This window comes from Budorcas taxicolor, chromosome 2 (assembly GCF_023091745.1).
Source record: "Budorcas taxicolor isolate Tak-1 chromosome 2, Takin1.1, whole genome shotgun sequence".
NCBI lineage: Eukaryota > Metazoa > Chordata > Mammalia > Artiodactyla > Bovidae > Budorcas > Budorcas taxicolor.
In genome coordinates, this window is record NC_068911.1 from 142,320,985 (window position 1) to 142,334,912 (window position 13,928).

The 13,928-nt window shown below is 36.7% G+C and overlaps 1 protein-coding gene across 1 annotated transcript in view; it reads right to left on the minus strand.

Moving 5' to 3' along the window:
- Window positions 1–852: 852 nt before the first annotated feature.
- The window catches only part of KANSL1L (KAT8 regulatory NSL complex subunit 1 like), a 110,623-nt gene continuing 97,547 nt past the window's right edge, over window positions 853–13,928 (minus strand). The window contains exons 8-14 of the mRNA XM_052664366.1: window positions 8,856–8,984; window positions 7,456–7,574; window positions 6,382–6,506; window positions 4,868–4,922; window positions 3,597–3,709; window positions 2,489–2,657; window positions 853–1,425 (exon numbers count right to left, since the gene is read on the minus strand). Coding sequence (XP_052520326.1) covers window positions 1,195–1,425; window positions 2,489–2,657; window positions 3,597–3,709; window positions 4,868–4,922; window positions 6,382–6,506; window positions 7,456–7,574; window positions 8,856–8,984 — 941 coding nt within the window. The 3' untranslated portion in view covers window positions 853–1,194. The remainder of the gene's footprint in view (window positions 1,426–2,488; window positions 2,658–3,596; window positions 3,710–4,867; window positions 4,923–6,381; window positions 6,507–7,455; window positions 7,575–8,855; window positions 8,985–13,928) is intronic.

A 13,928-nucleotide genomic window follows, 5' to 3' on the forward strand; every position in this document is an offset into this window, starting at 1 on the left:
AGAGACCAGTATAATTTCCAGTCTCTAACAAAAACTTACTGTCAGATCCCCCAGATTAGGCCAGATGGCTAGGATTGTCAGTTATATTATATGGGTACTACAACTTGAATAACCTGTTTTACATGAGAAAAAGTGATTCATATAAATTGTCCTCAATTTTTACATAGGAAAAAATAATGTAATAGTGTCAAAAGAGATTTTACTTTATATACACTCCAGTATCCAATACTGAAGTATTAACTTTTTAAGAATTTTAATTCTCTCTCTAGGATACAAGTAAGAATAGATGCCTGTTTGAATAGAAAAAGCAATGGTAAGGAGTGACCAGATGAACTGAAGTACAATAATATACGAATGGGAATTTCCTGTTTGTTACTCATTTTAAGTGGGATGTTTATGAGATACATAAAGCTCAAATCTTAAAAGCTGTGTTAGTTTTAAAATACACTAATATTTAACTCATCATTGCTTTTCTTATTCTGTCAGGAGTGAGTAGAATATAACCTGTGTTTAACCCAATAGACAGATTATCAGTGATTTCAAATAAAGTATTATGTTACCTGGTATAGAAATTTTCATAAATAACTTCTATTAAATATGTTTTTTAAAGTCTGGACTACTAGGAAGGGATGTTTTTAATCTGTGCTTCTTTATAGTGCAGCTGATATTTCATGGGATAATTCATACATGCATTTTTTCAAGTGGAGTGGTCACTGCCAGTGCTTTTTAAAACTACTTAGATGTGTGTATATGTATGCATGTATTCTCTATACACACATATTTTTATATTCTTATTTCTGAGGCAATTTAAGATTAACCATTTGTATAGAAAAAAAAAAAGGGAGCTGTCATTTGATACACAGGGGGGTGTGTGTGTGTGTGGGTATAAGTGGTTTAAAAATTATTTACCCAGTAATGTGATTTGACAGCAAATTACAGCAGTTAATTTTCTGGTACTTGTGATTTGCATCAAACACAAATGACTAGCACTTGTTGGTCAGTGAAAAGCTAGTTACTTCTGGTTTCAGGAAGGAAAATGAAACTAACTTGCCTGTTTCATAAACAGCATAAAAGGTTAACGTGCACTATAGGCCCTTATTCTGGAACTGAGACTGTGGAGGGGCAGGACAACAGGGCTTGCTTTTTTCTCCTGTTTTCCCATTCATTTACACAGTTTTCTTCACTTGTTCCCTGTCACCTATTTTTTTTAACATGAGTAAGTCCTAGACCAAGGGTTCTGTACTCTTCCATTCCATCTGCCTGCCTTTTTGGATGGTGGCCATTCTCTGGTGCACTGGTGCAGAAGACTTCACTGTGGCAAGCTGGGCTTGATCTTTCAACCTGATCATTTTTTTCATCTTGGCATAATAAAGCTTCTGTGTCTTCATCCTTCAGTGGAAAAGCCCGTCGCTCCCACCACAAAGACTGAAAGAAAAAACATTTTCAGTTTCAACTAATTTAAGTTCATATCTCAGATAATCTGTAGATGTTAATTTTGTAATAACCATTGGTCAGTACAAATTCTTCTTTGGTCCTAAGTATCTAGCAACTTAAAGTGGGATATACTGAGGATTATTTAATAGGGACCTTTGGGAATTATTTTTTCACTTTGCCTCTTCCAAGAAGAGGGAAATGGTGCTATTAGGGAGTACTGGTCTTCATTTAAAGCCTAGGTGCATGTTGGGGAAATTCCCTTAAATGTGTTTGGGTCGTCTAATTCAGTATCTCCATTTTCATCCCATCATTATTATAGACACCTATTAACTTTTCTTTCTCTGAGCTTTCTATGACTTGCCTCTTAACTTCTATTATCTCTACTCTCTTGATTCTAAATATTATTTTCCAATACTACTAAACAGTACAAGAACTTTATAGATGCAGTGTAGAAAGCACTCCTATTGAGGTTAAAACTGGACAAATGGGGAGACAAAATCTTTTCTAAGGGAAAGAGAAATAACTAACATTTCTATGTGCCAGGTAGCATTCTATTTAATCCAATTAGGTTTGTAATGAAACTCTGATAGAATTCCCTGTTTCTAACACATAAGTGGATAGGTGGAATTAGGTTTTGGCATGTTACATAAAAGGGCTTCCCCGATGACTCAAGAAGTAAAGAATCTGCCTGCAATGCAGGAGACCCACGTTCGATCCCTGGGTAGGGAAGATCCCCTGGAGAAGGGAATGGCAACCCACTCCAGTATTCTTGCCTGGAGAATCTCATGGACAGAGCAGCCTGGTAGGGCGATAGTCCATGGGGTCGCTAAGAGTCAGACGTGACTGAGCATACACATATACGTTGCGTTACATAAAAGGGGGAAGTATCTGTAGTTAGTGATGGAACTTGAATGCTGGAATATGGATCCTCTGGTTCCTACACCCAGCATTCTGTACTGGACTGTTGCACTGAATGTGTTACGTAATGATGACTCCTTTGTCAGCAGCAAGCAATTCTATAAACAAGTTCTTGAAAGTCATAGAATACTCTCACCTTGGTCTCTTGAGTCTGACTCAGTGAAGGTGAGCCGTGTGCACTGGGAGCCTGGCTCTCTGAAGGAGGCTCAGCAGGACTCCCCACTGTGCAGTGCTGCCCACCACTGAAATCGTAAGGGCAGTCTTTCAAAAGTAGGTCTTGTCCTTCAACGTTTTTAGTGTAAGCTCTAGCAAGAAAATCAAGAAAACATTTTATAAACAACCTAAAGTGTAGTTCATAAGTCCATTTAACTTGGTAACTTTTCTTTAAACAGTTTTGCCCAAAAGATTTTTAAAAATTCATCTGCTGATTTTCCCCATGTTATCCTCACATCTCAAAGGCTTTTATTTAAAAGGCACTTCAGGGAATCTTTTGCCAAATTATTATAAGTAATTTTGTTTGGGGGTATTTTTTGTTTTCCAGAAAACAGGAAAAGATAGTTAACTTGACTCTTACAGTCCGAGTTCCCAGAGTATCTATGATTACTGTAATGTCATCCATGAAGAACTCGATTCACATTTTCCTCTGTACTTCTGGAAAACTGTATCTCTGTAATGTAGAGAAAGTTGAGAATAGAATCTCAGGTGTGTTAGGATAACTCTTAGAATAGGGATCTACAACAAATCTGAATATCTTGACTTAAACAGAAATGTTTTAAAAGTGTGAACAAAATGAGAAACCCCCACACTACAGTGACTACTAGGTTTCAACATGATCTTATGTTTTGAGTTTTGACTATATCAAAAAATAGTCCAATTAAATATAAAATACCAGGGTTTCTCTCAAATACATTAACTATGTTTTTAGGATTTATTCCCCCTTCCTTCAAAGTCATGTTCAAAGTATTTCAGGCTATTTGCTTTTTACCCTAGATAGGTTTTTAAGGGTCTTTTTTTGGTTCATTTCAAGAAAAATATTTTTGAAGTAGTTGTGTTACAGATTACTCAGATTGTAATCCCTAGTGTTAGGTCCACCATTATAGTACACTGAAACGACCTTTTTATGGAGAATTTTCACGTTATTTGCTCACTTAAATCTATTACTGATGCTGACAATTAGCATGAGAAATAGAGTGGAGTAAGACACGACACTCAGGTAAGTAGCCTGGATATAGTTCAACACCTGCCTGCTGTTTCTTCTGTGCCACTTGCTTTGTTCCCATAGGGACCATCTGGCTTGCTCCTTCTCTTCATACTTTTTGTGTCTTAGGGAGAAGACTTCGTCAGAGAGATTTTCTATCTGGAGTTAGAAATGAAAAGTTTTGCTTTTGTCACAAACATTTTGAAATGAGAACAGGTGTCACAGTTCCTCATAAAGAGAACAATAGGAAGAAAACAACAGTAAATGCAGTCTATTTCATGAGAACACATGTTATGAGAGGAGATTCAGATTCCTAAGAAGAGGGAGTTTGGAACTTTTTCACCATTGGGTCATGTTTGAAGACTTATCTAGAATACTTAATAGGTACCTTGAATACACATAGGTTCACAATGGTTTTTTTACATTTACATAAAATATCCTTCATGCTTTATTCATTCAAACCTTTGTATTGCTTCTTATGGAGTATACTGTTGATGGAACATAGTAATGTCAAAGAAAGTAAAACTGAGATTTGGGAACTAGTTTAATGGATTTCCAAAGCTTTGATTGTGGTGTTTCTGGCTAGGATCATTCTGAACTAGGGTGCATTAAAAGAGGGAAAGGCATTAAAAAGCAAATTTTGGTAGATGAAAAATGAGATCAGTTGGCATAGAAAGACTGTAATAGAAACAGTGTCTTTTACGTAATTCTGCCTCTTCAGACTGTCACTTTGGAATTAGTTTGGCTATATAGTATTTTTCTCTATAATTTTTCTTGTCTTAGTGTAAGTTTTACCCTTCCAGGTCCATAGTCCCTTTCCTGTGGTTCCAAAAATCTGGAAAAAATACAGGTTTTCATAATTCATTTGGTGACACAGCCTGATCTGAAAATGATGTGAGGCTATTGTACTTCCTATGAGTATTTCACTATAGAACTCAGTATTGATTGAGAACTTCCCTAGACTCCCATATAAGACTAAATCTCTTGCAGAAAAATATGACTAATAGTGGAAATGAATACCGGTACTCAGTAAGTTCAGTATTTCAACAACTCATGTATGGAAATGGTATGTTTTATTTTTGCTTTTGTTTATTCTTTATGCATGTTGTCTTTGTAGGCAAATTTGTACAAAACACTTTCTTAATACCTTTAGTGAGGAACTTTTCATAAGTTTTGAAAATAAAAAAATCAGTGTATTTTAGAGGGCTTATAGTTCCATTTAGTTCATCAAATATCAAATTAAGCACATCAAAAAGAAATTAAGTGGGCTTCATAATATAGTATATGCAATTATCCCATAAGTGAAAGGCAACTTACCTCTTCTTCACCTAAATCATATTCATCCAAAGGCTGAAGAACAACCATCCTCCAGCTGTTGAAGACAGAACCAATTTGAAATAGCTTTTCTTAATCTACCTAATGTAGCAATTTTATTCTATAAGCACAACCAATATAGTAGTGTTTTCTTTCTTTGGGATTTCCATAATTCAACTGGTTGTAGTATTTTAGTACTTCATTTTTTAAAAGAGACAAAATATTTGTACCATGAGAAGGGGACAAGGAGAAGATGAGGCTTTACTTTGGGCCTTACAATAAACAGTTTCTTCTACATAATTGCATTTTATACCTAAGAATGTACTAATTTTGAAATAAGTTAGTGGTATGCTGATAAACTGGCTAAGAAAGTAAAAAGGAAAAAAGCTGTGATTTGTAGCATTTGCCAGTTTGCTTGTGTGAAGACTCCCATCATGGCCTCACATCACAGGACTTGTATATTAAACAACCAGGTCAACCAGCGAGCTCCAGCCTATCAATGGAAACTGGAAAGACACTGTTGCTATAGACTGTTGTAACCACCAAGTATTGTTTTTTACTTAATATACAATATATCAACAGATTCTCTGTAGGAATTCTCATAATACTTCCTAGAGTATTAGGAGTTCTCTCACTGGCTCAAAGCAGCTATGAAAAAAAGGATCAAATTAGCTAGAATAGAGATGGGTAGGAATAACTGCAGTTGTCATCAGCTGTCTTGTTTCCATCCTTTTCTATAGCTACTTCTTGGTGCCAGATTTATAATCTTAAAAGCGCTTTCATCATTGCTAAAAAATTTGACTAAGTTGGCTGCCAGCAGGAGACAGATCTGTGTATGGCATTAGAGGACATCCACAACCTGGTTCCAGTTTATTTTGGAGCCTTCATTTCGTTTATCACCCTAAACAAAACCTTAGTCTCTGGCTTAGCCTTGCATAATTGTTCCTGTGCCTGAGTTATGGTCTCCCTGTGTGAACACACACTTTCTCCTTCTGCCCCACCCCCTTTTCCTAATACACTCCCAGGTCTTCCCACTCTTGCTATTTGACCTGTGTATTGCGGACCTGAAGATACATTAGAATCTTTTGTTGTCACAGGAGTTGTCCTCTTACAGTGTGAATACCCTCTGCAAAGGTTGTTGCTTTCTTTGAACTCTGTGCAAATCTCCATTTTAAAGAGCAAAGATTGTTATTGGAATTATTTACATCCCTAAAGTACCTTTTAGTGCCATGTACACAATAGAAGGCTAAATGTTGAATGAAAAAATACTCAAAAGTACTGAAGTAAGTAAATCTTAAGAATTTCCCTTTCTTAATAAAACCTGAGAAATAAAGCTGAGTTACTATACAGCACTGTTTTTCAGCATGAGTAATGTAAAGGTTTCTTTCACTGTCTTCCCTCCATGTAACCATATAAATGGGGGAAAGGCAGAAAGCAGCATTTTCTTTACGTTAAAAATTTTAACTTCACTGAAAGTTATTCAAGAAAGGAAAATTAAAGGATGTAAGTATACATACCTTGGAGTAAGTATTTCCTTATATTGGAGCTTCTCTAATTTAGCTGGGGCCACTAACGACATGGGGATCACAATATTATCTATATCATAAGAGCTCTCACTTCGCAATCTTCGTCGTGCTGTATTCTGCAAGACAGGATTACAGTAGTTTGACAACAGTTTTGGTTATGTATGATGATACTCCTTTTATGAGTATATAAAGAAAATATGGAGTGCCTCTAAGTTTTATAAATATAAAGTCTGACCATAAGATGTTAAGAAAAACAAGTATACATAACTTCTATGAAACAGTACATTTGTGTGTGCACACATTCAAGTCTGTTTTTAAAACCATTAAAAATATGAATGCCTTAAAATACAAAACTCTTAGCAGAAAGTGAAATTGAAGTCGCTCAGTCGTGTCTGACTCTTTGCGACCCCATGGACTGTAGTCTATCAGGCTCCTCTGTCCATGGGATTTTCCAGGCAAGACTGCTGGAGTGGATTGCCATTTCCTTCTCCAGGGGATCTTCCTGACCCAGGAACCGAACCTGGGTCTCCCTTATTGCAGGCAGACGCTTTACCATCTGAGCCACCAGGGAAGCCTGAGGGTACTATAAAGCACCCTAAGTGACAGTGAAATCTTTTAACCAACTCATTTTTATTAGGAAGAACTATGAAATAAAATGTTCAGTGAGCCATTTAATAAAGATTATTTTTACAGTCTTCATTTATGTGTTCCTAGGCCCTGAGCGTCATGCTGTTTTTCTAAATCCTCCCATATTTTGACCTCTACTCCCGACCAGATAACAAAACACAAAACAATGTAAGAATAACACAAGTGCTGGATTCTTATTTAGCCCCATGAGTTTTTGACAAAAAAAAACAACCCATAATCAAGAATTAATGAACAATTAGGTCCCCAATAAAATTTAATATATTGCTTCTTAGTAAGATAATTCTAAATATGCTAATTATGTGCTAGTAAATAAAGCTATTAACAAAATACCCTGTTGAGGTCCTCCCCACCGCCCACCAGATGTGTGAGCTTAAAAGTCTGTAAAGCAACTTGAAAGTTCACTGTACAAAAACCTACTTGTGATGATGAATTCTGGGTTCTTGATATAACATTGACATTAGTAACTGCAGTAAAACTGCTTTGGGATCCTGGTTCTGTGCGCTGAAAAGCAAATTCTTCAAATCTAGTTCTTTCTCCTGCCATGGAAAGACCATTGAGAGTGTCATACATTAAATGTAACTGGTAAGTATTAGACTTTCTGTTTTCCTAGTTTGGTAATGTGAGTCTTGATCTGTTTATTGATTTTCTTTTTTTAAATTCATGTATCAAAAAACAAAAGGAAATTTTATAGAGATCTCGGTCACACTTGCCGTTTCTGGGGTCCTGACAGTTTATACCCAGTCTATCATTCCTTTAACCTCACCTCCCTTTACTATGTTCCTGCTTTCTGTAACTCTTGAAAAGTGAAAGTGAAGTTGCTCAGTCGTGTCCGACTATGTGACCCCATGGACTGTAGCCTACCAGGCTCCTCCATCCACAGGATTTTCCAGGCAAGGGTACTGGGGTGGGTTGCCATTTCCTTCTCCAGGGGATCTTTCCAACCCTGGGATCGAACCCAGGTCTCCCACATTGCAGGCAGACGCTTTACTGTCAAAGCCATCAGGGAAGCCCAACTTCTTCAAATCAGTGTCCATGCATTAAAAATGGTTGTTGCATACAGAGCTGTCTAGTTACTTTGTAGTATAGCATTTTACCTGTGTTGTTCTTGTATTCATGTTAAATCCACCATGTATAATATAGTTCAGTACATCTTGGGTATAAATAATTTCTAATTTATTGGGTATACTGACATACTGCACCTAGGGCATACTTCACTAATTTATATAATGTTAGAGCCTCTAGAACAGTGAATAAGATCCAACAGAGTACACAGATGATTTGTTATTTAGTACACAGTATCCCAGTTAAGTTTTGTGTTACTAGCAGAGTTCTCATTTCAAAGGTATCTCTATTCATCTTGGCACTATAAGGTCCTAAGGGCAATTCAACTAGGTTGAGTTACTTAGATGCATCTCATCCAATTTATTAAAATTCTGAAGAAGCTTCAGCGAATCAGCATCTCCACAAAAGGAACCAGGTATGGTAATCTCTAAAGGGCAACCTTGTACTAAGACGTTCTGAGTCCAAAGCACAGTGCTAGAGACTGAAGTCCTATCCAGGAGGACAGTTGGTAGAAAATAACTCCGGTTAGGAAACATAGAAAGGAAATTCTTAATTTCCATAAAGTGGATGGAATCCCAGTCTACATAATTCTGAATTGACTACATGAATTTGCTGTTTGATGTTCATAGCACCATGGATGTTTTGTGTAATTAGTGACTTCTGGGTTATTACTTCATGAGGCAGGGCTTTTGGAGATCAGAATTTTATTATTTTCAGTTTTTACTACTAGTGCTCATGTCCTCATTTGAACTTACCTATTGCTGTTTCACTCAAGTGTCTTTTCTTTCTTCCCTGTAATAGCTGCACAGAAGATTCTGATTTTATGTGAGGCTTGCATATAGAGGAATATCCATTTCTCCATTGATTCAGAGAAGTATTACGTACTAAAATGGAAAGAAAAATGAAATTTTAGTTCCTTAACACAAGTATGGTGAACATGTTAACTTGCTTTTACTTTATAACAATGCAGAATATTGATATACCAGTTCAAAATGACATAAGTAACATGAAGATGAAATACCCCTAAGCTGAAAATAATAGAGTAAGATTTATTAAAAACATCTTAATGAAGTGCCCCAATTCCTATAGTTTCTCCATTATTTGAAGAGGAAAGGTGATCTGTCTTCTAAGTTATAAACTTTTAGTTTATGCTCACCCTTAAATCTGGGAACAATTCAGGACTAAGTAAGATTATAGAATCATAAGAGACTGGGATCTCTTGGGATCAATAACCAGATTTCATCAATCTCTTGACAGTGCCTAGTGCCATTTTTAAAGCAATGGATTTTTAAAACTTTAAAGTCATTTAATATCTCTGTGCATCAGCTGCCTGAACTGTAAAATAGGGATAATAGCTATTGTGGGATTATGGGGATTAAGTGAGTTAATTCCTGTAGTGGTCACTAGAAGGATTTCTGACCTAAGTATGCAATAAATGTTAGTGTCATCATTACTGTTTTCTTTCTGAACCCTATATTTGCAATGCTGGATTAATAACCAAATTGGCTTCTTTTTTTGAAGTGTTTGGAGATGTGGAAAGGTTGGCTTAAGTGACAAATTCTAACACTGGAAAAAAGAGTATGGATGGTCTGTCAACAGTGACAGGGACTAAGATTCCATGATGGCAAAGCACCCTAAAAATGATAGACAAAACTTTTACACATAGATGCACAGATCTACACATTTACATCCACATTAGCATGTTAAAAAATGAAACTTTTAAGTAGAACAATTTCTGAACAAGCTCTGAAAGCCTAATACCTTAAGAAATTTGAAGAGCAAACTGCAAAAGCACAAGAGAGTACTGCCGCAAAAGTGTGGTCATTAAGGAGCTCTGAATGTGGAGGAAAGAAACAGTCATCTGTAGCAGAATTACCTGTAAAATGACTACACATACTATCACAGCCAGCATCCTTGAAGCTTCAGCAGAGAAATGGATGGGTGGGTAGATAAGGCAGCACCCAGGTGCCCCACTTGGAAAACATGTCCTGCCCATCCGTAACTGCCTCTGAAAACAATATTGAGTGTAAATTTCTTCCTCCTCCATGAAGAGGATCTCAAGCAGTGGCAAAACTATCTTAGTCAACACTAACTTCAGAGATGAAAACACAAGACTCCAACAAGAAGTACTAACAACAAATGTAAAAGTTTTCTCAAGAACTATATAATGGGTTCACAGAATACAAATTTACAAGTCTTCAAAATAATATTGCCAAGAGAAAGGCAAAAGGCCCCTCCAAAGAGATCTCAGAAACGGAAAGGCTAATTGAGGAACAAAATCACTGCTCACTGGCCTGAATAACAGAATGGATATAACTAAAAATCACGATCATTGAACTGGAAGAGTAATTCTAAAACTCAAAGGAACAGAGTGATGGAAACAGGAAAAAAATTTCTAGAGGAGGACAAACCAGAAGAGGGTAAAAAAAGGAAAGGATAGAGTGAATGAGAGGCAATATTGGAAGAAGCAATAACCAAAATTTTTTACACAATAGTAACCCTAAGGTTTCAGTAACTCAAGCATCAAAGCAAATGGCGGGGGGGGCGGGGGGGGCGGGGGGGGCGGGGGGGGCGGGGGGTGGGTGGGAACCAAACATCAGTATGAAGACATCCTAAAAGTTTACCAGAGAAGGGGGAAATTATCATAAAGGAATGAGAATCAGATTGACATAAAAGCAAATGCAGGAGAAAAATGGTGACTTAAAGCACTCATGGAAAACTAAACAGAATCCTAAGGTTTCTACCTACTCCCTCAAAGATTTCTACCCAAGAAAAATAATGCAGAGAAAGATGTTAAATAGTATAAGATAGCAGGCATAATTCTAAAATTCATTTCTACAAGGGTGTATCTAAAATTGTGAGTTGGGTTTTAAAACACCTGGCATGTATTGGTGTTCCAATAGTGTCCACCACTCTTGTTTTCCAGAGTATTTTCAAGAAAAATCCAGGTAAATTCAACCCATTTCTTCTAAAGGAATTCACCACTCACCTTGTCTCGTAAAAGCACATCAGACTTTCCGAATCAAGCTTAACCTTTACTTAAGTGATCCTTTTAATTTTACTGAAAAGTTTCATTACACTTTTCTCACTCTTTGGTAATTTGTAATGTTATAATGGACTCTTGAAATAGTAGGAAATATATGGCAATTCATATTAGTGAGTGTAACACAATTCATGTGAGTGTAACACACATTCTCTTTACCTATGCTCATTGTAGTAACCCCAACCTTTCAGCTTGCTTATCCAGATTTTCTGAATTCCATCCTAAAATATATTTTGACCCAGTATCTCTCATATTCCCTGTCTTCCCTTCCTCCCTTTCATTTATAGAGAGCCAGTTACATGCCAGGCATGTAATTAGATTTACTTTTTAAAATATAACTTTCTACAGGGATTTGGGGAAAATGATTAGGCTATTTCAGCAGTATAGATAAGGGATCATTAATTTGGACTAAACTGGTAGAAATACAGAGGAGCAGGTCTGAAGCGTAAGATCACTGATAGTGGGGTTTAGATATGAGGTAAGTGTAGGTAAAGAAGGCTGAGCCTTAGGGTTCTGACCTGTGTGGGTTGTTCCTCTTTCTGCACTTTAAACTTTTTATTTTGACATAATTTCAGACTTAGAGAAAACCTGCAGTAACAACAAGTGCCATTTTAATTCAGATGCCCTAAATATTAACGTTTTACCACACTGGCTTTCAATGAGATTAAGTTGACACGATGCTTCTCTATTCTAGATATGCCAGTGTTTAAGGGCATTCTCTTACATAGCCACACAACCATCAAAACCAAGAATTAGTGCTTTTAACTAACTGTAGACCTTACTCAAAGTTCACCAGTTAGTCCTGTAATGTTCTTTACAGAAAATCCTTATGCTGTATTCAGTTGACAGGTTTCTGTTTCCTCATATCTGAAAGAGTTCCAGTGTCTAGTTTTTCATGACTGAATATTTTGATGAGTGTAGCCCTTAAGTTGGCTTTGGTATTTTCTCACCACTGGCAACTACTCAATTCTTCCATTTTTTGTCTTTTCTCTACTTTGTTGTTAGCTGAAATGAGTAGTTGTCAAATTGCTAACTCTAATGCACAGTATAGGATAAATCCAAGATCTGAGGCAAAGCACAAAACCATCTATTTACCTTCAATTTATCCTGCAAGAATAACAGGCTATGACAAGGTATGCAATTGTTTCCATTTTAAAATCTTACATATAATGGACCAACAGCATCTGAACCACCTGGGACCTTTTTTGAATCTCAGGCCCCATTCCAAACTTACTGAATTAGAACCTGCATTCTAACAATAGCCCCAAAGTAATCTGCACATTAAAACTTGAGAAACTGATTTGGAACACTTGACTTTTCCTCTAGATTCCAGTTAAGTATTACCTAAAGCTACACTTGGCATCACCATCTTACTGGAGTTCCCTTTTGCCTTTTTCCCATCACCCTTAACCTCTCTTCCTCTGCTGTCCACTAGGCAGTTTACACACTCATCCTCTTTTTTAGAATATTTTTATCATGTTGGTACCCATAATATCATTTAATAGTCATTTATGTGTCTGCTTCTATCACATAATTTAACTTCCCATGATTCACCTTTGATTTTTCAGCACTTACTAGTCTACTTGGCACAGAGAAGGTGGTCAGTAAATACTGGGTTCTAGTTTTAGTCAATTCCACAGAAAAGAAAAACTAGTGACCAGCTATTTAAGACAGATACAGGATGAAATTTGGGTTGAGAGGGGGAGGGAATGGGGAAAGTAGAAAAGGAGAGTGAAAGTTGCTCACTTGTCTGACTCTTTGTGACCCCATGGACTATACAGTCCATGGAATTCTCCAGGCCAGAATACTGGAGTGGGTAGCTTTTCCCTTCTCCAGCAGAGCTTCCTAACCAAGAGACTGAACCCAGGTCTCCCACATTGCAGGTGAATTCTTTATCAGCTGAGCCACAAGGGAAGCCCAGTAAAGGAGAGATTGGTACACAAAAAAGTACTGATTTGCCTAAAGTTACAGTGCAAGTTTGAAGCAGGAAGCAGGATACTCAAAGCCAGTGCTCTGGGACAACCAGAGGGATGGGATAGGGAGAGAGGAGAGGGAGGGTTCAAGATGGGGGGACACGTGTGCACCTGTGGCTGATTCATGTCAGTGTATGGCAAGAACCATCACAATACTGTAAAGTTATCCTCCAATTAAATTAATAAAGTGAAAAAAAAAAAGGTAGCCTTCAATTCAAATGTCTTCCGCTCCTAGCTTTTAATTTTCCATTACTAACATGTCATTATATTATTGATACATCAGTAATAATTTTGTGCCTAACATTTACACTGCTCCATTTTTTAAAGTCAGATAAATTAGAGTAACATTAGAAGAAACATAATTGCAGAAGAAATATAATAACGTTGTTTTTGCAAATTCACTTTCAGTCTTATACATAAATTTCATATTCACATTTCAAATGTAACATTTTAATTTGGATATATGTATAACTTTTTTTTAACCTGATAACTCATTGTTATTTTTTCAGATGGTCACCTAACATTCCTCTGATTAGAAACAGTAGCATTTAACTATTCCCTAGCTGTTGGAACTACTTATAATCATCATAATTTTATTTGTATTATGGACATTCTTAGAATAATCATCTTGCACACATTTTTTAATTAAAAAACTGTTAGTCTAGGATAAATTCCAAGAAGCACAATTGTATCATGAAAAATATCTAAACATAAGCTATGCTACTGCTAAGTTACTTCAGTCGTGTCCGACTCTGTGACCCCATAGACGGCAGCCCACCAGGCTCCCCCGTCCCTGGGATTCTCCAGGCAAA